Source organism: Cygnus olor, chromosome 15, assembly GCF_009769625.2.
Source record: "Cygnus olor isolate bCygOlo1 chromosome 15, bCygOlo1.pri.v2, whole genome shotgun sequence".
Taxonomy (NCBI): Eukaryota; Metazoa; Chordata; class Aves; order Anseriformes; family Anatidae; genus Cygnus; species Cygnus olor.
In genome coordinates this window covers 6,173,451-6,200,657 of record NC_049183.1, presented here as the reverse complement: position 1 = coordinate 6,200,657, position 27,207 = coordinate 6,173,451, and the positions used below count along the sequence as shown (strand labels likewise).

The 27,207-nt window shown below is 43.2% G+C and overlaps 1 protein-coding gene across 2 annotated transcripts in view; it reads right to left on the bottom strand.

Moving 5' to 3' along the window:
- Positions 1-337: 337 nt before the first annotated feature.
- ADCY9 (adenylate cyclase 9) overlaps positions 338-27,207 on the bottom strand; it is a 92,015-nt gene continuing 65,145 nt past the window's right edge. For both annotated transcript variants that reach the window (XM_040574105.1, XM_040574104.1), the window contains 4 exons: positions 22,463-22,622; positions 19,372-19,520; positions 16,302-16,343; positions 338-10,437 (listed from right to left, as the gene is read on the bottom strand). In XM_040574105.1, coding sequence (XP_040430039.1) covers positions 9,249-10,437; positions 16,302-16,343; positions 19,372-19,520; positions 22,463-22,622 — 1,540 coding nt within the window. In that variant the 3' untranslated portion in view covers positions 338-9,248. The remainder of the gene's footprint in view (positions 10,438-16,301; positions 16,344-19,371; positions 19,521-22,462; positions 22,623-27,207) is intronic.

Here is a 27,207-nt window from a genome sequence, read left to right as displayed (position 1 = left end):
CGAGCAACGCACTGAAGTGCAGCGGGCCTATGTTCTGGGCTATGTGACAAATTCCTTCAGCATTTAAAATGCCGTCTAAATATGCACCTAATCAAAAATTAACTCGGTGGTTTCATGATTTATCAAAGAAACATTGTAAAATGCCAAATCCAAAACAAAGGGCTCAAAAAACTGCTATTCCAAACTATTATACTTTGAAACAATGTGCAAATGGCACAAGATTGCATTTGAAGTTGTGCTGAAGCAAAAATAAAAAAGCAAACAAATTTTAAGTTGACATAGTGTATTGTGAATTACTTTCTCAGCTTTTCTACATCTAAGATAGCGTGAAATGATCTGCGATACAGTAAAACAGTTTAATATACAATTGATTACAGATCCGTAACGAGTCAGAGATAATACGCGGTTTATCTATATACATATATAGCTTAATATTTCACAGATACAACTTTTCTCCATTTCTGCTTTGTCAACGAAGCATATGCAGAGTATTTACACTGAAGCCGCTGCGCGGAAGCCCCGTCCCCCAGCAAAGCGACCCGGCAGAAGCGCCAAGCTTCCCCGCAGGGCGCTTGTAAACAGCACGGTTCTGTCTTTCTGCAGAAAGGGAGGGGAGAAGGTAGTGTGAACACGGCCCTTGCTAGGATGGGAAGAGAAAGAAAACAAAGACGTCATGAAGAAACAATTTCCAGCTAACCTGGATACTTTAAAATGTTTTCATTTGCCTTTTTTTTTTTTTTTTCCTGAACTGGAAACTGTTCTCAATGAATGTTTAACACTTTCCATACAATCTCCATGTGTGCTTAGGCAAGGACAGGCAGCGCTGAAGTCTCCGTACCACGTCAAGGCAGCAGCCCCACCGGACGCGAGCCGGCTCGGATCTGGGTTCCTCGCTTCCACCTGGCCAAACCCCACCACAGCTCCGGCACCGATGCCGTGGTGTTGCCCCACGTTGGGGCTGAAAGGGAAAGGAAGTGGCTGGTCCCCACCACCACCAGAAAGCTTTTACGCCAGGTTAAAAGCAGCATTTCACAGAAAGGAGGAGCTGTTATGAGAAATGCAATGTGATGGCAAGCCCTGCGGGAGTGAGGCGACTTTCCTGAGAGCACCGGGGGAGCCTTTCTATGTGTTCCTGGTGGATTCGGTGAGCGCGGCCAAGGTCCTTCGCGTCTCTGGATGCTCCTGTTACCTCCTCACGGACAGGAGACATCTGTGGCTAAAATTCCTAAGTATTCGGCACAAACCTGAACCTGTGCTTTGTCTCTCAGCAGACGTTAGGAGTCGTTAAGGCTCTTGGCTTTAAAGAGTTTATTACTTTGGAAGTTTGAAGTTGTACTCGCAGTAGGGTGCCACAAGTCTCTGTCTCGGCACATATACACATGCACATGTGTATCTCAACACGGCCTCAGAAAACTGGTGGTGACAAATGAAATCTGGGAAGGGCACTCTGGCGGTGGGGGAGTCCCGAACCTCTACGCACGGAGAAAACCGCTGCAGGTGCTGGTGCCAGCCCAGAGACAACCCCGGTGCCCAGCAGAGCACTGCGATACCACCAAAACCCTCCCTGGGAGGCTCCTGGGGGCACCAGCGAGACGGAGGTACCCAGCTCACATCTCAGATAAACCCCAAATGAAACACTGCTCCTGCTGGGATCAAGGCAAAGAGTCAAGGATGTTGAAGAGGCAAGCGCCTCCCTTCTGCACACACACCCCGGTACATCGCTGTACCATGCGCTGCATTTCTTCCTGCCCCGAGCCTACGTCTTCCCACAACCAAATGATACAAACCATCTCTGAATCGCGCACTAATATTCAGCCAATGCATGAATTTAGAAACAGGCGAACTCATTAGTAAGTAAGGGAGAAAAGAGTAAAAACTGAGAAAGTCACTTTGACATGAGTGCATTAATATCCTCGGAAAACTCAAACTGCGGACACACACGAGCTGTGGAGCAACGCGGTGCCCAGCCAGGTACCTCGGGTACATAGCGGCTCAAGCGACCACGAATGATGAGCTAGGCGAGTGCAGCACCGGTCAAAGAGCTGAAAGTTGACATTTTAGAAGCTGGTCCCAGCCACTACCCTCTTTGCAGTTCTTCAGATTCAGTGAATGCTGCAACATCTAGAGATTAAAATACGCGCTGCTACAGCGGGCCAAAGACCAATGCAAGAACAGAGTAAAACACGTACAAAGTAAGACTGAGGGCTACAAAGCGAGAAGCCGACGCAGCAGCCTCGGGGCCTTTCCAGAACAATAAAAAACGAGCGACTGCTTCCCCTGCACCAGCGTCCAGCCCCATGACACGCGTGCGGAACAGCTGCTCCCTGCAACGCGCCACAGGCGGGACAGCTCGCGCCCCTGCACCCGGGGCTGCCCTGCTCCTCTCCCGGCCAACTAATGGACAGCAGCTACACTAAAGAACCAGGGAAAAAAGCTTTAAATGTCTTCTACCCACCTGTTTTTTGTTTTGTTTTGTTTTCCCCAAAATAATCTTAAGATCTAATATTGCCTCTTGAATGTAAAAAGCAAACATTTCTCTAAGTTGTATAGCCAGTTTTCTCAGCTGAAGACAAAAGTTTAGCTCCTCTGCTCAAAGCTTAAAAAGGGATTTCTGCAGAAAACTCGCACTGCTGTTATTCCACAGAGCTTCATTCAGCACCCGTAAGCCCCCAGCAACGCTCCAGCTGAGCCACTGGTAACACAAATCAGATTTTGCACTGATTTTAGTTACTGCTTGAGCCTATTCAGAGTCTGACATTTGATTTTTAATGAACTCTAATTTAAAGACAAAGCCAGCAAGCTCCTGGTGCCTGATGGTTGCTGACAAAACCTGCCGCGTTGCTCAGAGGACAGAGTTCAGAGGGTGGCATTACAGCAGCTTCACAAACTGTGTCTGTTTTAAGGCTCCCTCATCCTAGCACAGAAACCCCAAACCTCCCCGTGCTCCAGCCGAGCAAAGTCATCGAACCTGGAAATTAGAGATGAGCCTTCAGAGCACCCCACATCTCATCTCACGTCCACCTTCCCCCTTCTTCGCTGACCTGAGCACTGAGGTGGCCAAGCACCGGGGCGTGCTGCCCAGCGCGGCAGCCCAGTCCCCATCCCTGCAGGACGTGGCTTAGCAGAGGACTGGGAGACCGGGCTGCTGGTTGGACTTGGAGATCCTGAAGGTCTTTCCCAACCCGGATGACCCTGGGATTCCGTGATATCAGCGCGCTTGGTGCCTTGTGCAGCATTGTTTGCTTACCCCACATTTTGCCACCAGGCTAGCGGAGCCTCCGGCGGAGTTATGGCAGGACGCGAGGGGGCTGCACAGCACCCGCGAGGATGAGCACGAAGAGAAGGGATATCCTCAGAGACCCCATGGCTTCAGGAGTCTCACCCCCCTGCTGCAGTGGAGATGTAGGGGGGCTCTGTGCCACGTGAAACTGTACGTCGTGAGTCTGTAGCAGGTGAAGGCTGGAAGTTGGTCGCTCCTCATAAGAGGAGAAAGGCTCTCACTCCTCCTGAAGTTGGCAAACAGGCTTAGTGCCCTCTGAGCTGAGGTGCTGGGCATGGCTTCACGTGAAAAACTGAGCTGATGGACCCCGTGCCATGCGGGAGCACCCAGAAGCAGCGGGTGATCGCTGTGGGTGACTCCCTGCTGTAGGGGACAGAGGCACCCACCTCTAGACCCTAGAGAGGTCTGCCGCCTGCCAGGGGTGTCACGGGGAAGACTGCTGAGTACTGTCCACGCATCCGACCACTGCCCCCTGCTGCTCTCCCACGTGGGCACCAAGGACACTAAGGGCAACCTGGAAACTACCAAAGGGATTTCACAGCTCTGGTGAGAGTGGTAAGGGTCTGGGGGTCCAGATCATTTTCTTCTTGATCCTGCCAGTTAGGTTAAAGGATGGAAGGAGTAGGTGGATTCTCCAAGAAAACAACTGGCTGCATCGCTGGTGTTGGCAACAGGGTTTCGGTTTCTATAACCACAGGATGCTGTCTGTGATCGATGTATGGCTGCAGCACGGCCTCTGAACTCCCCACCTTCTGAGCTGGAAGCACGAATGTCATTGTACAGAGCACCAAAATCCACTGAAACAAAAATCCACCGGTGTGCCGTGTCCTGCATTCCTACAGGCAGACCCTCTTGGCTCTCTGGTTTCCTGCACGGTACATTTCAGCAGAAAATGGTCCACGGTTTCACAGCTCTTGACTGAGTCACCAGACCACTGCCCCCCTCAAACTAAAATAGGGACAGCCAGAATGTCTGCAGGAATCAGCATGTAGTGGTTATCATTTCCAAATTTTTGTTTTTATAGGACTTGGCAAAATTCTGCAGGCACTGTGTGCTGACGTTCTCGGTACCAACGAACCGCAAGTCCAGGTTCTTCCCACCCCACTGAGCCAGCCGACCCCAGGCCTGCTCCTGCGAGGCATCAGTGCTGCAGCACGTTGCCGGACACTGCTGGGGCACCCCTGCATCTCCAGCATCCACCGCTCTTCTTTCCATGTGTAAATCATTCCCTGCTTCCAGCCAAACCATTCCCATGACATCTCCAGCGACTGGGAAAATCACATCAATAAACAGTGCTTTACAATATATAACTAAATGCCAGACTTCAAGACAAAGCCGAACCCTCCGTGTGTATCAGTCAGCCCCACCAGCCAAGGACCCCTGCCCGCTCACGTGTCTCTTTTCTGCTGAGACTGAAAGCAGAGTTTCTCATTTTTTGCTTGGCCACATTCCTTTCCAAATACGCCTCCCCACAAAATAGCTTCGAACCAAGAAGTCTCAAGCTTAGCAAACAAACAAAACATGCTCTCTGCAAGCATCCTTCCACTTTCAGCATCCCAGAGCATTTTGGGGACAAGCGCCCTCCTGAGCTCTGCTTCCCTGAACCCAACACCAGCAGCCCCTCACTTCATTTTAGTTATTAACTTCTGCTTTTGCATGGTCTCTAACACTCAAGGTCATAGAACTTCCCCCCCCCTCCTTTTGGTGTGATGAAAAATTCATTTTTTTCCTGGAATCTCCAACTTAACCCTGCAGACGTGCCTGCCACCCTTCTGTGCCTTCTGCCAAGCGGCTCAAGAACAGCAGGAAGAGAAAGCTGCAGCAGCAGCTGGACCACCAGAGCAGGACTGAAATATCAGAGCTGATGTGCTCTCCCCTTCGTGTTGGGAAACGCAGTCACAGGCAAACAGCAGTGGAAGCAGCTGAAGTGCGGAGGAAAACCCCTGGAACCACCACCTGGCCCCGGCAGAAGTCAGGTGCTGCTGTGCACAGCGCAAGATGGAGCTTAGAGAGGACCAGGGAGGCAAGGACCCACCCAGACTGAGCCAGCGAGACCTCGCATGAAAGCAGAGAGAAAACAGACACAGTCCTTAAATTTGGTAAAAACCCCCAAGTTGCTCAGTTATGCAGCTGACTAGGTTATAACCAACCTCAGGAACTCCCAGGCTCTGTGATATTGCAACATAAAGGCATGAAGTGCACAACTGCTCCCTTACCACTTTTTTTTTTTTTTTTAAACATGGCTGTTGTATTCAGAATTAAAGTTTTAGAAACAAGTTAGAGTTCAGCAATTATAAGCCCTGAAGTATCCAACTAGTTATCTTTCGCCCTTTTCCTGGTGCCAGCCAACGCTGACCTGGCTCTGGGAGAGGTTTGTGCCACCTCCACACTGGGGGCATCCTCTCAGCTCCCCTTTTGTCTTCTCAAAATCCAACTGCCCTGCGGAGAAGCTGCCAGGCACAACGCTGTGCCTGCTCGGTTCGGCCAAAGGGAATGGCACCAAACTGTGGGAAACAACAGGCAGGTCTGGTCCTGTCTCCAAATCACAAACACCAGAAGTAAATCAACAGGAACGCCATTTACTTGTTTTTAAATGAGAAATCAATTCCATTTCACAGAAGAAGCTGCAAGAAAGTCAGCATTTCTGCGCGTTGGCAGCAGATGAAGATGCCACTGCAGGGCACGCTCACCATCTTCCTCCTCACTCTGTGCTCCCGAGCAGCTCCCACAGGGGACCTGTGGCTGAAGGCAGCCCTGGCCTAGCAAACATGCAGCAATTTTTCCCCCTCTCTGGGTAGTTTTGAAACGATCAGCATGAAGACACCCTAAAACCAGAGCACAGCTCCGCGCTGACTGTGCGTGCAGAATACACTTCCAGCTATCTGTCCAGCCCTGCAGCTTCTACCCCGTGTCTGAATGGCAGTGGCACCAGCGGGGCAAGCAGGAGGGACATCTCAATGACACTGGCTTTGCTCGAGGCCTCCCACAAGCGCACGTGTAGCAGGGCCAGCTCCAGGACAAGGTGGGATGCAGCCCGGCGCCGTTACATACGCCGGCAGAACAATTTCCTGCAAGCACTGGGACATCTTTTCAAAGGCATCAAGGGAAGGCGCAAAGGTTCAACCCCCACCGTTTTCCAACAAAAAACAAGTGTCTCCCTGTGCCTGTGAAAATCTCACTGTTCAAAGCGCACGCCGACAGCTTAGCTTCCCGATCCTGTTCCTACGCCGTGCTAAGACAAGGCGCTGACCTCCGAAGGAGGCTGCGGAGGCTGCAGCAGTGCCGCGCTCAACGCACCAGAGCCTGCAGCAGACAGCAGCCCCCGACTTCAGAGCCCAACCCGATTTCTCTCCTCTGCCATTTCATTTGCTTAATGCCAACAATAATGAGCCCCCGGTATAGTGTTTTATTTTTTGGTATCCTAACGCTACCAGCCACCTGCGGTGCTCCCGCAGCATGGGAGCGTTGCCCATTTCAGAGGCTCCACGCGGCACAAACCTCGCTGGTGGCAGGGGGCTGCGGGAGGGGTCCCCACGCAGGGCTCCATCAGCAGGCCCGTCCCGACAAAGCAGCGGGTCAGTGAGAGAGAAATGGTACTGAACCCTGGGCAGAGCTGTTTGTAAAACGGGGGGGAAAGAAGGGAAAGGGAAAAAGGGCTGAACCACTTCGAGATCCCAAATATAACACTAGAAGGCATGTAAACAATTCTGGACCACGTGAACTTGCCCACTGTAAGAAAAGAAATACTGACATACACTTAACTGGAACGAGAATCCTAGAAATGGTTTCAAGAATACATTCGTCGGATTCAAGAGGTATTTGCAGAGTTATACTACCTGAAAGTTGGAAGTGCAACCCACTATGGGGGAAGGGGACTAGTTCTAATTGAGTGGGAAGGCAGGCTGCTATAAAACTTTACACTATTAAAAACAACTTCCTATTGTTGCTTGTCAGGAATAGCCCCAAACGAGGCTATGGCATCTGTGGCATAGGGATGAGCACCCCCTTTTTTTTGTGTGTGCTGGGAGACTGAGCAAGTAAGATTCACTTTATACAGCTTTTGTATCCAATGCAATTTAGAGATGCATAAACAGCAGCTTTTGTGAGAACAGTGTGCAGAGTCTTGTTTAAGGTAACTGAGATCCAGAAACCTCCTAGATTTACATTTGACAAAGGCTTCAAGGGCTCTATGCTCACCATGGAGTGTAGATGGATCTCAGATGGCTGAATAGGAACATCACAATGTATATATTTATTACTCAAACTCCGAAAATAAAACGAAGTATCAATATATTCTGATTTCAGGTCAGATGGAAAGAAAGAATTAAAACACATACCAATAAGCAGACAGCACAGCATTGCATTCCACCAGACCTTCCCTGGCTAAAGAACTTATTTCAGGCGCAAAAATTCTTTTATTTGGTGTTGCAAGGTTGTTAAACTCAAATAGCTGAATAGGTAATGATATCCAAAGTGGGGCATCAAATGTAAGTGGATGAGGTGATGGAAGCATGCAGAGGGCAGACCGGTATCGTCTGAGGCCCCACTCCTGCAGTTACCTCTGTGCAAGCAGATCTCCGGTCACGGGGACCTGCACAAACTCACCCGCAGGACTGGGAAATTGTTGTGCTTCTCAGCTCGCAACAAAGGACTCTCTCCCTATTCCCGCTTTCAGTGGCACACAGGGAGCATGCTGTTCTATTCCCTGCTGCAAAAGCACAGTGTAGGGGGCAAATCCTGAAAAAATATTGTGCAGCACCATTAGTTCAGTACAGAGGGAAGCTGGGATGCCCAACTGCGTTTGGTGGCTTCGGAAGTTTCACCAGCTTTGAAACAAATATTGCCTAGGTAACAACATCCTCACAGTGGTTGGTAGTTCAAAGAGGCTGAAACGCTATCCTACTACTCTTGCTAAACCAATTAACGACTCGTCTCTCCTGATCCCTTCCACAAAAAACAAAAACAAAATAAGAATAGAAATAAAATAAATAAATAAATAACGGCATCTCCAAAACATTTATTTAACTTTTCTCTCTCTCAAATCAGACCAGCTTAGAGACACCAACTTCACCTACCTTTGCCAATTCAGCTAGGGTGCAGAGCAACCTAAAACCCTTTTAGACACACAAAACCCAAATTGTAACGCTCTTCTGGTCGCTTGTCTGCTTCTGGAAGCCTGTCCTGAGAGCTGGTGAAGTCCAAACCCTTATTCCATTCCCACATATCAGTAACTCATTGGCTATATGGAAAAGAAGGGTATCCAAAGCACACAATGGCACATTACGTTTGAAGAAAGCATTGGTAAAGGAGAATAAAACTACAGCAGTTGTTCAGCCTACTCTAACTAAATGTTGAGCCACTGCAGAACTCCTCCTCCAGCCCAACACAAAGTAAAATTGTGTCACCCCCTTGCCAAGACATTCTTTTGTGGTATGTTACTGGCACTTTATGTCAGTCTCATATGGTAGATACATGCACATTTGTCTGTGTGTTTACATACAAAAGGTCTGATAACAGTAAAACATTGTTCAGATAGATATAAAAAACCCAAGGAGTTGCATTAGCCAAAAAAAGTGTTTTGTGAGAAACAACAATAAAAATGATATAACCACAGCTTTTCTTTTCTTTAAAATTAGATAAATACCCAAAGCTATGATTTCACTTGGGGCCTCTGTACCTTGACAGGGAGTCCAATGGAGTATATCTGAAGGCACTTAATATCCTCTACTCAGCTGTAAGATGGTTGCACAGGGAGCTGGGGAGCTTGGGATGTGATTTGGGGCATGGAGGAGAGAGATGGATGAAAACAAGCCCTGAAGAGCTGTGATCCACACAGCATCAGGCGCTGAAATGAAAACAAACGTACAACCCAGGTGTTGAGAAGGTCTCTCTTGAAAAAGAAAACTGCCAATTGCAAATGTCTTTGTGTTTCTATTGACAGAGCACTTCATGCAACTCTGACAGTGCATCATACACTCTTAGAGATATTTAGCTTTGTCAGTTCATTGACCTCCTCAGTTCCCGCTTCCTCACAGTCAGTCTTCTCTACAGCTTTGCCAAACCTGCACCTCTCTTCTGCTTTCATTGAATCTTTCTGGAGCTTCTTGGAGGAAGGAAGTATGTCCTTGGTTTCTGAGTTATCTGTGCCATGGGCTATCTTATCAGAATTCTGTACAGAAGGCACCAGGTTGGCAATCTCATCAGTCGGAGATCGCCCAATGCTGCCATCCACTTGAACCCGAATGTCTGGGGATATAGACAACTGGTGATGTGGCACGATCCCATTGTCCATGCATTTTGGGTACAGGTAGGTCTTCATCTGACCTTTCCCCTTCACATTGACTGTCCCCCTATAGTCAAAGTCATACCCCATCTTGTTCAGGATGCGGTAGCTTTCCTCACTCACCTGTATACGACACTCTACGCCAGTGGTGTCCATTCTGCTAGCAATGTTCACAGTGTCACCCCAAATGTCATACAATAACTTGGTGGTGCCAATGACCCCAGCAGTGAGAGGGCCATGGTTAAAGCCAATCCGAAGTTTAAAATTAAACCACAGCATGTTGTTGTTGAAGTCATCCACCACTCGCATCATTTCTTTGGCAAATTCAAAAAGGGTCTGCAAATGTCCATGGGGATGGTTGTTGTCCTGACACTGCGATGTGTTCAGCCCTGAAGCAGCCATGTAGGTTGCCCCAATTGTTTTGATTTTCTCAATGCTGCTGTAATGTGGTTTGCTTAGCAGCTCATCAAAATCCCCAATCAGTTCATTCAGGACTCTGTAGCACTCTTTGCCTCCTTCGTAGTTCTCTTCGTAGAACTCGCTGAAGTTCACAATACTAGCAAAGATTACTCCGCCACTGTCATGGTTTTTGGAATAGCTCTGGGAAACCTTCAGCTGCTCAGCCACGTGATAGGGAATAATATTCCTCAGCAACCAGTCAGCTTGATCCCTCATGCTCTGAATTTTGGTGCGATGAAGATCGGCCTCCACATCCCCATGATAGTGGAGGCGGTAACTGACCTCAAACTCCCGATTCAGAAACCAGACCAGGAGGAGCAGAAGGAAAAAAACCAAAATCACTTCCTGACCGATGAGGTCTGCTGGCCTCTTCATGTCACTTGGCACTGAACTGTTGCACGGACTCTTCCTGGAGCTGGAAGCAGAAGAAAGGGAAGAACAAGAAAGGTGCATTTAAAAACATGGTCAGGGCACTGCGATTTCTGCTCCTATGCTAGAAGAAAAGTATTGGAAGTGTATGCTACACACCAAATTAGACAATATGCTTTGAAAACTTTATCTGCTATTAAGCTTGCTAAAGAATTAATTTCACCCTTAAACTCACCAAGTACTTCCTTAAAGGGATACCATCGGGTTTAGCAACACAGAAATTGGCCCACCTTTATGTTAGTCCTGTTTTAAAGATTTCACTAAGGAGACAGTTATTGTTCTATATAAATATGTACTTTAAAAACACTACATGTAAATATATATAAATAAATGCTTAATAATGGCTGTGTTTAGATACATGCATGTGCACATCTGTCTGTCTACATCTATGCTTGCGTTAGTGTGTGTAAGTGGCGTGTTTATCATTTCTTTGTACTCCCTCCAATATTTAGAAGCACTCGCTCTATATTTTTCGTGACTTTCCCTTGTCTCCTCATCAAAGGCCAGTAACCTTTGCAGTATGCCTTTAACGTTAACATGTCAAGGTTTTGGAAGAAGACAGCCCTGTACAAGATGCTTCGTGAAGAACATCATGTCTCCTGCATGAAAGCACTGAATATGGAGCTCTGGGTTGACATCTTTTGCACATTACAACCACTGAAGCTTTTTATGGTGTAGATGGAAAGTTTCTCAGAGTACCAAGATTTAAAAAAAAAAATAAAATAAAAATCATGGCTCATATAGATTAAGAGCAATATTTCAAACCCTTTTGACAATTCGTTGACTGCCTGTGCAGATTATGAAGCACTGACAGAGTATGCTTCCAGTGCCAAACAGCCCTTAGCAAGGAGACATCTGCAGTCCACAGTCTCAACTTTCTGGAGAGATGTGAAGACACACATTTAGTCTGAGAAGACACCACCTATGCAATGCTGGAAACTAAGTCTAAACCCAGACAGATTGGCATGCAGCGATTTCCGGAGTCACTTAACTGAAGTTTTTTTTCCTATAAACTTTCTTATGCCAAAGTGTAAGACTTGATATGTGCAGACACATGCTCAGATTTCTCAAGTTAAGAAATGGTCTGATAAGGGAAAGCATCACCTCAACCTTTCTGCTTGAAAAAGAGAAATGCAATCTGTATCTCAGCATCTGTTTGTATTCCTCTTATGAAGGTATGTTAGCAAAAGGAGATCAAAACCTCAAAGCACAACAGTAGCAACAGTTCAAGAAAAGAAGACTTTATATTTGTTTCTGTAATGTGAAAACATTTCAACTTTCAGTTTGTTTCTTTATGTCTGTGGGGGACATACTTCCATTTCTGAAATCAAAGCAAATGTTTTAGCAACTGAGCTACATTCCAGACCCAATTTCTTTTTCTGGAAGTTCTTTCTGAAATATTTGATTGCACAGTATAGCCAGAAAGGTATGATGAAGCAAACCCTGCACAGTTGTGGTACAGATGAATACACACATTTTATTCTGTGCTATGGTCTTTTTTTTTTTTGTATATGTATCTATTGAATTTTATCATAGTAAGCCTATAGGAGAGAAAAAGGCTTCTGCAAGTAAAGTATTTACAATAGAGAGCTTACAGGTCAAATTTCAGATTAAAGATAAGACTATGTATTATGTTGGGAATTAATATATATATATATTTTTTTCTTCCCAATCATAAATATGCTTCTCCCAGGAGAAGTGAAGGCATATTCATTTTATTGGTTTGATATCAAAAAAAAAAAATCAATAACTGAAATAGTAAGAATTTCTGAAATACAAGCCTTGCTGCCTCTTTAGCAGGTAGCAAAATATCCTCCAGATTTGATGGGCTTAGAGAACAGAACAAGAGAGGATAGGTAAGAGTAAAGATCTCTTTAAATAAAGAAAGCTGGAGGAGGTGAGGAATGAATCTCAGTCAAGAAGCATGATTCAGGTTCTTTTCAAAACAGTTGACTATTTTCCATATCTTGTGGAAAGAGATCTGCCAGAAGATCTGAGCAACGCCAAGTTACTCCTTTGAGAGTACATGAGTTTGATTCAGATAGTCTGCTCTAACATCAAACAGCCCTGCCACAGGGATTTATTTAAGTCATTAGAGGCTTTTTATTTAGTTTTTATTGTACAAAACAGTCCTTGGTACTTTAATTCCTCGTAAATAAATTAAGAAGGCACCATACATTTTCCGTTACAAAAAGTGGCCCATATCAAACGCTAGAGATGCCTTTTAAGAACAAACTCCTGGCTCCCATTCACAGCTCCTGAAGTACTGGCATCTGCGAGCTCTCAGTCATCTCCTCAAGCACCGGCTTGACCTTGTTTCCCAGATGGGTGTACAACCTTAGAGATCTGCATTTGAAATGAGAGTGACTCACTTGTAAGCTGACCTGATTTCATTAATAAGGTAATGGGTTAGTATCTCAAAAGAGAAGGTGCAGTATCTTTTCCAGAGCAGGCATTTTTGATCACTATGCGACTGCTACAATTATTAGTACTAAAAGCCACAATACTAACCTGAAGGAGGAAACATTTACTTCCTACTCATTTGAAAATCAAATTTCTGGACATTGCAGCGAATAGGTTACAGGACCTACAGGGCTTTAAACCACCTCACAGTCTGTTAGCAAAGACAACCCTCTGTCCAAAGCTGTCCTTTAAAATGCAAAGAAGAAAAAAACTCACACGAATATAGAAAAGGATCACACAAAACCAAATCCTTTTAAAGTTCTACTTTTCATGAGGTGTTGCAGCAGAAAACTAATTTTAAAAGTCATTCAGACTGAAATCTTAAGCTGTCAATGTTCCTTTAACTCAAACTGTTGAAGCACTTCCTGGCACAGATGCCTAACTATTAACTTGGCATCTTCATTCAGCCTGTGTGTTGAATATGGAACAAGTGAGAGCTCCGGAGATAGAATCTCCTTTGGCTTGATCACAAATCATAAAGATAATGGCTTTCTACTTATAAAGATTTTTGGAAAGCCATTTTGCTTCTGAGCCAGTAACCTATGTTCGGATTTGGATTTCTTACTATATTTAAAGTGGATGCATGCCTGCTAAATCTTAAAAAAGAATGCAATGGTGGAACAGCATGGAAAAAGGAAATCAAACAGCTGCTTTCAATGAAGAACATAAAGAGGAGGCATATAAAAAAACCCTATCATCAAGCAATTATAGTCTTCCACCTTGAGTAGCCTATCAGTGTTCCTCCTTGAGCCATCACAAGCTGCGACAATACACTTTATCTGCTCTCAGATAAGAAATGAATGAAAACAAAAATATTTCTTGCTTAGAAGACCAAGTGCAGTAATACCTCTTTGGGGCTGAAGAACTGGTCTGTCTGGAAAAGGAGGCAAATTCCGTATTTTGATTTACTGAGCACAGCATAGACAGTCCAGAGATGAACTCTGTGCTAAGACTTCATTACCATTACTAGTACCTTTCTTCCCATGCAATATTAATAATTATCTCAATTCTTGATCAAGAGCAGGGAATGGCTTTATGAAAGGCATGCAAATAAAAAGTTTGTCTTGCCCTCTTAGAGCTAAGGAAAAGCTTTTGCGCTGACTTGGGTGACCAAGGAATCTTTTTTATTTATCTATACTAATTAGAAATGAACAGTGTAAATGTTTGTTAGGATAAGGGAGTTTCAACATTTTATTGGTACACCACCTGGAGAAAGGGAAAAATCCGTTCGCACAGAACTCCAGAACTGTGGTATATAACGATGCACATTAAAAAGAGCCCCGAGCAGCCAAATTCTGTTGCAAATCAATGGTAGAAGCAGAATAAGATAAACTCCTAGTTCTCTCTCTCTTTTAACTTCCAAACCAGAGAAGAATTACATCGGTTCGTAAGTTTGGGCAGCTTCCGATCAGAGGGGCCTAAGCCACTCACAAACATTGCACTGGTGCGTCACAGTTCCTGCATTAAAACAGAGATGGTGACCAACAAACCACCACCCGACAAAGCTGCCACTGCCCGCAGGAAGGACTGTGCTGTGCGGTATTTACACGTGCACCATGTACGTGCATTTTTTCCACGACTGAAGGAACGACAGGCAGAATACAAATACCATGCATCTCATAGTAGAAAATTTAAAATTAAGCTTAGAAATGTTTAATGAGCCAGATATTTTGGTCACTGCTTTATTTAGAATCTAAATCACAGGCTAGGATTTGCAAAGCAGGTAGAGTGTACTCCATGCCTGCTTGCAGTAACTACCTCTACATTGTTTGGTTTTACCTACTTTTACCTTTATTTATCATGAGTTAGAAGTTACGTGATACGTTCTTGAAAGAAAAATCTTTGCATGCAAACAATGCCTGACAGCTCTTTTTTGACAGATTCCTAATAAACAATGATATACAAACAGTCATGGAACTGAAGACTGGGTTGTCAATTATTTAAGGCAGAATGAATTATTTATTAGTGATTAGCAGCTGGTCAGGAGCCTGTTAAGCTGTTGTCAATGGTGGCCAAGACATTTGTAATTCTGAGCAACACAAAAGCTTAGGCCATTTCACAAACTAATAATAAAACACTGAAGATCTAAATTCAGGTTAATTCTAAGACATTACCTTCAGTGATCAACCACACTTCAATATTTTGTACATTGCATTTTCAGCAAATTCCCTCCAGTGTTTTGGCCTACAAAAATCAAGCAACCTCTGGTTTTTGGCTTTAACTTTTCAGCCCTTCTGGGTTTAGTGAACTGGAATTCCCTTCTGCAAATGAAGTTATCTTTCATCTTTGATCTCCAATCAAAGCCATAAGAAAAGAAAACCCATGTAAAGAACATATCACCGTATTAAGTTTTATCATCTTGGTGAATACATATCTAATAAGAAAGCTTAGTTACCATCTCCCCGTGTTTACAACACACACATTTGCTAGACTAACATAGCACTTTGTGTAGATGATAATTTTTAAAAGTAAATATTTTTTTTTGTGATACATACTCACAGCAGAAGCAACATCCTCTTGAAAACACACTCGTTTAGATGAATTACTTAGTCAACTTGTTCATAGGGTCATTAGTTCATTCGAGCACAACATCACCTCAGTATTGCCCCCAAACGTGCAATTAGAAAACACATTTTTCTAATACCAACAACTAGTAAAAACACTTAAAATGGTAGAAGAAAAACTTGCAATAAAATCACAGGAAATTCAGCACTGAAATAATTAGAGTGAATCTTTAATGCGCTGATTTATAAGGGGCTATTCATAACCCAGTAAAAGATTTTTGTTTGTTGGTTTAGAAGTCTGGGGGCTACAATTTCATTTGCTCTCAATGACAGTACGTGCTGTGCTGCCTAAGTGAGCTCCGGGTGACAGACAGCACGCAGACTGATATTGCCTGCATGTCTCCGTCCCGGTGAAGGCAGCTGGCTTCACAGCCTGCTCTTTCTGCTGACGTTTCTCTACACCAGGGAATTCTCAGCTGCCCAGCTGTGGGTAACATCTAACTCTGCACACTTCCAAATTGTGCAAATCAACAAAACAATTTAAAAAAAGTTCAAGATGTACAGATAGTGCTTTAAAACAGCTACTACTGGAAAAACAGGTGCTATTTTATATAGCTCCTCCATAGTTCTATTTCTTACAAATCAAATTTTAAAAGCAAATAGCATTATGCAATTCAGCAACTGCACCATCAGCTCTCTGATGATTTTTCATCATACTCGGGTCTTCTGGAAAGGAAACTAGGTACACAAGGAGCTTAAACACAACTTGCTGGACCAATTTGTTGAATTCCCAGGTGTATTACTATGGATGCAAAGTTTTACTACATGTAACTGGTTGAAAATGTTTCTATTCCCAAACATAGTCATTTGATATAAAGTTTACCTAAAGTTCTGTGCCAAATCCAGATGAAAAGTTTCCACAGAGCTGAAATGAAAAAAAGCATTGACATCAGAAGGGAGTTAAAGCAATAAACAAAGCATTCTGCCAGAATTCCAGTTAGCATTTTGAACTTTTCTATTATGTGGACAGTAGGACCAATAATTGCACTGCACATTTGATCAACTTCTGACAAACTTTGTTTGAACACTGACTTATCTGCACTTTTTGCTTGGCAGAAGCAACCACAGTCAGACAGCGATGCAAAAACCTCTGAAGACTAGGTGATGATAATGCAGTCAATATGACGTCTGGAACAAGTAATTGTTAAAGAATCCAGACTTACCTTGGAAACATAGAAAAGCAATTTCAGAACTCTAAAAATCAGCTATGCCTCCATCTTATCTGACCAACACAATACAAAGATTTAAAAAAATAATAAAACAAACCACAAATATAGAGTCTCTTTTTGAAGATGCCATGAATGAAAGTAATTTAAACATTACAATTTCTATGCAGCAATTAAGTATTTTAATTGACAAAACTAGTTACTTTTGGGGGGAAAAAAGTAAAGAATAGTGCAGAATGGATTTCCCTGTGATGTATACAAAGCTGCAATTACCTTTGTGACAAAAAAAATCATCTAGGCTATTGATAAGAAAGGAACAAAAAAGTTATTATTAATCTAGGCAAATAGAAGTTATGGGACACACTAATTCAACCCGCATTTTGTCCACGATCAATTCTACAAATTGCTGTTTTTCAGGTATGCAGTTGAACAGCTCAGGCTATTTAAATACTTCAGAGATGAAATAACATATTGCATGAATTCTAAACTTTGCCCATTTGTGATCACCAGTACTCAAACCACAGGCAAAAATACACTATCATTAGGAAAATTTCTTAAGACAAAGTTTCTTAAACATTCATAACTACCCCTTTAGCAGTTAGCAAAGATGATGCTACAAATTGTCAGACTGCAAGGTCTCCAACTCTCTGCTTGGGAATAACCTTTCCAGTCCCTCAATAAAGTTGATGTGCAGGGAAATCCCCAAGTTATCTCAAGTTTTTGTCCCTACCTTTGCGCAATGTCATGATGCAGAGCTTACATACAAGCTGATCTAGTAATTACACCTGTGATTTGTCTAAAATTTGTCTCTGAATATGGAAGTAGGAGTAAAAATTATGACACCAAACCTTCTGATTTTCTTCTGCAATAAGCTGCACAGAGGCCTGTTGAAGTAATCACCCAGGAGAATGTCAACCACTCTGATACCTTTTCCATGCTTTAGCTTGACTGCCTGCCTTTGCATAAAGACTTTTGGTACTACACTGACATTACATTACCCTATTCTAAAAGGCTCTGCTTGTTGGACATGGTCCTGGGCAAGCAGCTCTGGGAGTCCCTTGCTGGAACAGGGGCTGTACCTGAAACTCCCAGGGGTCCCTTCCAGCCTCAGCCATTCTCTGGTTCCGTCTGTGATTCTGCACCCAGCACCAAGTTATGCTGCAGCAGCTCCATGCAGACATGCTAGCAGGCATGTAGCTTAATGAGCAGCAAGACCCCTGGCCTGGGAGAATTATGGAAGAGGAGCAATGGAGTCGTGAAACAGCATTATGAGTTTACTGTTCACTGACTCACTTGAAAAAATGAACCTGGGGCTAACTTCTCAGTGAAGCTGGTGGTTGGACAGGGAAAGAATGCCAAGGAAAAATGAAATGAGTGAAAGTAACTGTTACTGGGAGAGGGTCACTTAGCACACTGGAGGAGTGATGTTGTTAGGTAAGCTGGACAAATAAATCCAAATGAAAAATAAAAGATGAGAAAAAGGGAGCAGGCATCCAGAAACTGAACACTACTTCCAGAAACCAAACACTTCTTCCCTCCACTGAAGCTAGAAACGGCTGTTCTGTACTCCTCGCTTGAGTGCTCTGCTGACACAAAAAAGGGATTTTCTTTAGTCTAATATGATCTAGAAACCATTTGTCAACTGACACCAGTTCCAAGTTATTTTTTTTCCAAGGAGGGACAGGCTCTTCTTCCTACAGCTCTCATAGCCACTTCTGAGTTACTTACAGTCTGAGCAGATGTTAAGGGGTGACTTTTATTCTGTCCTCTTATAATATAAATTGGATCAAGATTAAGAGTCAGCTGAAGACGCCTGAAGAGGGGAAAACTAAATACACAAAACACGCATCTGCAAACTTTTTTTTTTCTTTCCCCAGCTTTTCACCATATGGTTCAGCAGGCCTCTGAAGAAGTGTAAAAGGAATAGTTTTTGATAGGAATCACAGAAGTCTAGCATAAGAAGTCCTTGCAAAGCCCATGCTACGGTAAGAGTGCCAAAAGCCATATTTCTTAAGCTACCAAGAAGTGCAGTTTGATTATACAATTTTGACAATAGGAGTGGACAGGGGGCTGGAAGGAGTCCCTTGACTATCTTGGCAAGAAAATAGAAGAATACTGCAAACAAGTTCTCCTATGGAGAAAGCTGCTTATTAGCAGACAAGCTGAAAAGGCTTAAGGTTATTTCACACAAACTACATTAACATGATTCCTCTAGTTACTGTTTTGCAGCATCCTCTGAAAAGCCAGAAAAGTGAGAAAGGAAGCAGGATATTAGATCTCTTAAATCTGAGTGCCTGCCTTCTACAGTGCAAAATTCCTTGAGGAGGGAGCTGGAAGAACAATACATGATTCTTAAAGGCAAATGTAAATCCAGCTAGGAGAGGACACCAAACACCTCAGAAATGTCTTAAAATAGATTTTCTAACAAAACGTAAAAAGCAATTCTATGGGTCTCCTAAGTGTGCCCTAGAAACACACCACTTGAGGACAGAGCATCATTTCAACACAGATTACAGGAAAAGGCCCCTCAGGTATCATCCTGAAATGCCTCCAAAAACACAGATCTCTTTCCAAATCGGCTTTTTACATTTGAGATAGTAGAGAAATTCATGGCGGATACTAAAATCACATGTATTGGATCCTCACTTCACCGGCAGAGAAAAATTTGTTTATCCCGAATTTGCTTATCCCAAACATGGTCTATGGGTGCTGGGATGTGATGCTCACCTGTCTGGACACAAGGAGATGTAGAGCAGAATGAGAAGCACTGCTCCTACTACAGTTGCCAATAGAGATCTCATCCAGGAGCTAAGCTGGCAGAAGTTACAGTACTGCACAATGGTGATCAGAATGGCACAACACATAAACATGGTGTACTGCAACAAAGAGAGAGAGCGCGAGTTAGCTTTGCCTTGCTGACTGGAGCCCTTTTGCACATAAATGTCAGCATAAATAAAGGCATGTGCAATATGAAAGATAAAGACCTAATTTCCTTGTGATATGCACATTAAGTGATCCTCATTGTGTCTGTAACAGGAGGCAGCACTTGAAGACGGAGGTCTTCCCTTCAAAGAGCAAGCAAACTTTCAGCATAGACAGTTTGTCACAATTTTCCCTAGATACAGTTTTGCATTACCTCATTATACCACCATTATCTCAATACTATTCAACACCTTCAGCTTACCTTAGCAAAATGCTCAGTTCCTCTTCTTATTAAAAAAAAGAAAAAAGAAAGGAATAAAAGAAAAAATAGGGTAAGCATTCACATTAATATCCTCTCTAATTACTGGGATTAGATCCTCCCTGTTTTGAACGGGATGTCAAAATTCCACTGCATTGAAAAAGTGGAACACGTTCACCCTCAGGAACTACAACCAGCTTCCCTTAAAAACATTTCTTAGAGGATGCTAGCATACTGCCCATCAGCAGGTGAATAAGGAAATAAGAAAAAACTGTTTCAATTACAGAAGACAGGTATCAATCATTGTCAATCAGTGCTTGGTAATACCACCACTTGTGCCAATTTGAAAAGACAATGTTGGATTTTCTCTTCCAAATGTCTTAATGCTTTCCCCTTCCACATCTTTGCTGGATAAACAAAAGGAAGTGCAGAACGGAGGTATTCCCCAGAATGTCTTAATTTCCCTGAGACACAGTGTTACACCGGTCAAAGCTCTCAAGCTGATGTGCAAGGTATGGTTTTATCAAGATTATTGATGACCATCCAAGCTAAAACAGAGACTCCACAACCGCATCCTGGAGCTCTGTTCTGCTACATACTGCATTTTACGGTATCAAATGATCGCTCTCTCTCTCCCCCATTTTAAATTTCCTTTACAGCTGAAATGCAGAAAATGCAAATTAGGAATACTGTCACATAACAAATAAGCATGTGATTCAGAAGTAGACACAGTGTATGGAAAAAGAACTTACATAATTTACCATTTTTAAACCATAAGCACAGTGTTTTTGTTTAATTTAATGACTCAAAAATGGATAAAATTCATTTCAGAAATGTCCATAAAAAACATAATTTAAACTTACTTTTTTCCCCCCATTTCAGGTCTCCTAAAGTGGCAGAGCACTGGTTCTCACTCCAAGTGATGCCCCAGCATGAAGCCAGCCTATAGAGGGTCAGCAAGTGCTGTGTTTACTATGTATGCATGGCTTTGGAAAGTTTTTTTTCATTGCTATTTTTGTTAATTTTTATTTTAATTATTTTATATTCAGGGAAGGTATAAAATGCTATGAATAAAAAAAAACTTTGCAAAACCATGTCATAGTAAAATATGACACTTACCTGACCCTCTATAGGTTGATTCCATTTCCTAGAGCTCCATGATTGTTGGAACATCACTGAGTACAAGATGAGTTGGGACATCTCTTGGAGAGTGAGCCAACAACCCCGCGACTCTGGAGGACCTGCAAGAGGAAAGAAAGCCAAGATCATTCTCAGCTTGGTGATGAACACCACTGCCTCACTGCTGCTGCTTGAAGCACTTAGACCAATAACCTGGTATGATGAGGTATTGAGAATATGCTAACAAAAATGGGTCTTCCAACAGTACTTTTCCATGTTTGGAGAGATGATCATGGATGGTGATGAATGGGATGATATAAAATCAATGCACAAAGAAATTTGAGAGATTTGAAGGTTTTCAGGTCCCTTCAGTGTAAAAACATTCCTACAATTAGTTTGCTAGTGGTCATGAGGGAAGAAGGCCATCATTAAACTAAAACAATTGTACAGCTTTAAAATAGTTAGCTTTGGTTAAGTTCACAAAGGTAAAAGCTACAGAAAGATTTTAAACATGGGATGTGAGATCCTCAAATCCAGTCCTTTGTGACTGTGAAAACCATGGAATAGGTTTAAATCAAAATGTCTGGTCCATATGTTCCCACAGAATAAACACTTCCCGACACACAGTACCAAACTGCATCTGTAATTCATGGTAGGAAGAAGGAAGAGGTTCTGGTTGTTACCTATGCCCAGGGCCCTGCAATAGCAAGTGATTTGTAAATGAGTTCCCTGAAGATCCTGGAAAGGAAGGCTCATACGCTGTGCTACCTAGGAGAAACAAACTTTTATCTCAGTTTCTCATCTGTTTTATTCATAAAGGTTATAAGCATTGATTTTATGCTACGGTTCACCTTTAAATTAAACATTTTTCCTTCCTCCGTATTTAGCTCCTTGCTCCCTGCTTCTGAATGTTTTTATTAAAGGAGGCACCAAATCTCCTGTGAACCTGTCTCCGGCTGGGCCAAATAAAGCCAGTTTCTTTCAGTTCCTTTTGAGAAGGCAGACCCTGCATTCCTTTAACCATCCCTGCAGCCCCTCAGGGTAATCATCTCTATGTCCCAACAGCTCTTTCCTTTTTCAGTTTCTCCATCTAACTTGGCAGAGAAAAAAAAAAACCAACCCACTGCTAATACTGGTCTTGCTCTTAGATTTACTAATATGCATGCAAACTTCTTAGGTTCACAAAACATTTCAGACTACAAGCTCCAAATTAAAAAACAAAATAAGATACTCTACTTGCATTAGCCAGAATAAACACCAGCAGAAGTATTTGCTCTAAGGAAAAAAAAAAAAAGTATGTACGCACACAGGCATTTATAGCTATCCCTCTCCTCTTCTGTATGACAGTTTTCCAGCAAGTCACTATGTATTCCATCATACACAAAAGCCCTGTTTTTCTCTAAGGGATCTGTATCAAACATCTGTAAAGCATGAGGGAAGTGAAGGAAGAAGGCAGGCAAGCAACAAGCTAAGTTAGATCCAAAACGTCAGACTATGAAACAGAGTTCTACAACTTACATGTATATTTGTTTCAAAATCAGAGGTGAAGTGCGAAAAAACTGCAAGAGCTGGGAGAGAAACTAGGATTGCACCGAAAAAATGTCGAGGCAGCCAGCCAGATATCACCTCCAGGAGACGCTTCGTGCAAGTCATCACCTCCTCCAGGAAGAATGCCATCCTGGAACAAATGGAACCACAGACCTATGGGTTAATTTCAGCACATCACTCCATACAGCTTAATTACCTGTAATAAAACAACTTAAAATTCTTCACTGGGACTGCAGCACCAGTCACAGCTTGCCACGTGCCATACCACCTGCTGGTAAGTTCAAGGAATGATCCAGGTGTGCTGAAAGATGACGGCTTGTTTGCTACAGCGCGAGGTGGGATGGGAGGGAGGGGGGATGCTGGGGTTTGAGAAACAAACTGGAAAACGCTTTTCACTTACTTGGAATGCAAGCGTATGAGAGACTTACATTCATAAATACCTAGCCTTAAAGAGTTGGAGAGAGGGGTTACAGGTTAAAGCAAGTTACTAAGAGTACCATCAGAAATGTTTGAGAAGTGGGGCTGCGCGTCCTGCCAGCAGACCTTCCTCCAAAGGCCATCAGATCTGTGCATTCCTAGCGTCACGCCACAATCCAAACCAGTTTCTCCCAGTTAGGACACCTGACGTGAGTCCCCATCTGGGATCGGATGCCTGCCACCCCCTCTCGCCAGGGGGTGGACGGGAGGGGCGTGTGGGCCGCACTGGCCCCACAGAAGGCACCCGGCAGGGTTGGTTCTGGCCTCGGGCTGCCGGAGGCCCAGGCCCAGGCCCGCGGCACGCTGCAGGAGCCAGCAGCGAAACAGGGCGAGCTCCCGAGGGCAGCTCAGCAGAGATTCTTGTTACACCGGAGAGCTTCTCGTCGTTAAAACGAGTGAGCAAAGGTAAAGGCTTGCTTCATGCTTAGCTGTTTTTATCTACAGAAACAGATCATCGGGAAAATTTGCTTCTCAAAGCTCAGAAACATTCATCACTCTCCAAAAACTGCAACTGCTTTTCAAGGTTTTAATTATTTTTATGGAGGCATAAAAAGGCAATGCAATAGCTACCTTCATTCAAAGGCTCTCCATTGTGGATGTATGTATTAACCAGAGCGGGCCTGAGCTTTTCTTGCTTTACCAAAGAATTCCTGCTTTTGTGAGACAAACTTACTTCAAAGAGAAATGGCAAAACCACAGAGCCCGCTGCGAGACCACAAGGCAGGCGTGAGCAGCGCCCTGTGCGTTTGTGGCACGGGTAATTCTGCTGGTGCCACAGTGGATGACCAGGGAGCCCGAATGGCAAACGCGTTTTTGGACAGAGATGCTCACAGCTAACAAGAATGTATAAATACAACATATTCTAAATGTGGAATTCACATATTCCAAAGTAACTAACTCTTGCATACTACCTAGATCTTTTTTTAAAAATGACAAAAATAAAAAAATTAAAATCAAAAACCACAGAGGTTTTTTCTCTAATGCTTTTGACTAAAATACAAGGTATAATGTTGGATAAAAACCTGATAAAAAATGTGTAAAGTTTTCTGTGTGACTTGGACACTAATTGCACACCTTTTAAATATGTCTTGCTTATGAGTGTTACTTTAATTCTCAGGTCTAGGCCTCATGAATTTTGCAACCTCTAGCATAATTCAAGAGCTTTTATTCTCCCATTTAATACATTAAAATATCTGAATTATATTTAAATGCAAAGAAAAAAAGAGAAAAGTAGGGTAATAGGATGGAAAACGCTGTAATACACCAGCACCCCACGAGAGGGTGCTCTCAGATTTCTCAGTGCCTAGTTAATGGACTCCCATTTAAGCCAAAAAGCATAGCTGTATTACATCATAAAAGAGAATTTGCAACAAAGCACGGAAATACAACTGCATAGAAAGCAAAATAAATTCAAAAGCCCTGTAGAGTAATTACTGGTTTTTCTAAAGTGTTATATACTGTCCTGACAGCCTCTATCATCCATGGCAGAACATGCTCCAGCTCCAGTGGCAGCCAAGCTGCTCCAGTATTGAGTCCTTCTGAAAATGCCACCCAAGTTCATGCCTCTAAAAATAAAGTCGATCCTGCTAAAGCGTTCGAACTGGGATCAGCTTTTACATGGCTAAACTGTGAGAAGGAAACAGCACCAGCTCTGGCAGAGCACCGTGGGCAGCACCCATCACTCCCGCGTGGAGCCAGGCACCCCCTGCCCACGCCACACCTGGACCCCGCTGCGGGTGCAGACCCCAGCCCTGGGGATGGGCACCCGGCGCCGCTTGTGTCTGGCACCCCGGCCCACGTGGGCACTTCACGGAGCAGAAAGCTTGGTTTTTGCCAAGCCTCATGCCAGGATAAATTCTTGTGGGAACTATAGCAACAAATCCATCAGCAAACCTGATCTGTTAATCCTGGGATGAGGACACTTCTTTATTTAGGCAGCTGCGTGTTTGAAAAAGCAAGCACAAATTCCAGGACAACTCCACATTTCTCAGTGGTAATGTTTACCTTCTTGCATTGATTTTTTTTTTTTTTTCAGTCCAGAATCAATTGCAATGCTCTACACTCTGGAATTAAAACAAGGGAAACCTCATCTTTCACAAAACAGACGAAGCCTGTGAATGCAGCACAGCTCTCCCATCACAGGAAGCAAGCACTGCATTAAATCCAGGCAGCAGGAGAGCTGCAGACATTTAATGGCTACAGGGCACTACCGGTAAATAATGCAGTGTCAGTGGGTAGCTCAACAGGGCTTAAATGCTGAAGCATCTAAGATGTTTACACAAGCTGCAGTTCAAATTAGTATCTTTGACATAAATGATTAATGGCTAATGGAGAACATTACCATCATTTCTGTATTTACTGGCAGTTTAAAATCAATTCCCATATTTCAAATCAAAAGCTTTTGGCACAGCAGTGAATTCGTGGGATATTAAATACCAAAGTCACAGATGTTAGAAATAAATAAAGGCAAAACAGAATACAGTTTGCCCTTGCATCAATACTCTATGTAAGTCAGGTTGTTAACAAAACCAGTTCATTAAGCTCTAGTTGCACAAAGCAATTTTTGTTCTTGGCTATGAGGAATTTAAGAAGATCCAATCAGTCGGCTACAGGGTTTCAACAGCAGACAGACTTTGGATATTACTTTGGCAAGCCTTGAGAAGGTGAAGTAGTGGGCAAAGGGCAGTTTTATTTCATCAGAGTACAGCAGGTTTCCATTCTACTGCTTTGACTGTATTTGCTTTTTTTCTTCACCCAGAAGATTTTTTTTCTCTCTGTTAAGGTACTTCTAAACTGATGAATCAACTTACCAGGCGCTCCCACCTCTCACTCTTGAGAACAGGATTGAAATATCCACTACACTGGATTCATCTCCTCACTGAGAGATCTTCACTGAAGGGTGTTATTGAAAGCAATGCATGTTTTAAACATCTTATTTATAACAAGTTTTAATTGAGAACAAGAACTGGATGCAAAAAGCTTCTAATCAACAAAAAACTTGTATGCACACCTAAAATAGTGGGAAGATCTCTTTTACCTGTATTCCTGCAGAAGCACCCCTAAGAATCCCAAGTGAAACTTAACACTGTCGTATGCCCAGTGACATTTCCCAAGATATTTTTATAAAATACCAGAACTTTAAGACCTCTTACACTCCAACTGAACTCATGAAAGTCAAAGTAGTCATATTTCAAGTGGGCAGAAGGACATTCTTTGCACTACATTTACAGAACTGGAGATGACATACTCCACATGCTGACAAATTAAGCACCACTTTTTGCATGCAGCTTTAAACAATTAATTCTAGAGTGGCACTTGTGATAACAGTGGGATCCTCATCTATAGATACTCCAATAATTTATTATCAGACACTTCTGAGAAATCAAAACATCCTTCTCCTGCAAGCCTTGCTCTATAAGGACTTCTGCTCTAACAACTTCAGTTTTACCTCGTTTCTCATTGTGCAGGCAGCGAGTGCTTTCCTCTCCCACTACTGCAGCTGGACTCGAGCCCTTAGCCACAAGAGCTGCAGCGAGTACTTCCTAGTCTGAGCACTGGATTCAATTAAAAGTCAGACTGATTTAAATACAGGGTGTTTCGCATCATGATAATGAAAATACAATGAGAAACTTAGGCAAGAATTTTTTGGTCCCAAAATAATCCCTCTCCTGAAATTCTAGGATTGTGCCCAGCATTGTAGGCCAATCCCCTCCCTTAAGATATCTCTGTGGTATTCTGTGATTGTCACTTGTGATGACATTTCTGCACAGGAAGCTCTGCACTTTTCTGCGTATAATGAGCAGTCAGAGTGAGCAGTCCTCGCTTTGAAGACAATTTAAAGAGGAAAAGGATGATTTTGTTCTTTCTGATCAAAGGAAGTGAGATGGAATAAGGGCACAACAGTACGTCTGTCCTCTTGATGCCAACAGGCTCCATGCTTCAGCAGTGAAAACAGAGCTGCCTGTAAACTCATCCTCTGGGAATATGCAATGCAGTGCACAATTTAAAACATTTTGAATTTAATGCAGCCAACTAAGGAACACTTACAGAATGATCATATTTCAATAGCACAGATGGGTAAGTGGAAGGTTGTTACACTTGTACATGAGTGTGTGCCTCAGGCTGTGGAGACTGGAGTGGCCCAAAAATGTACCTTAACTAAGTACCATAAATTCAACATAAAATTACCAAACAACCCAAAACCCCAGACAGACATCAAATCCTAAAAAAAAAAAAAA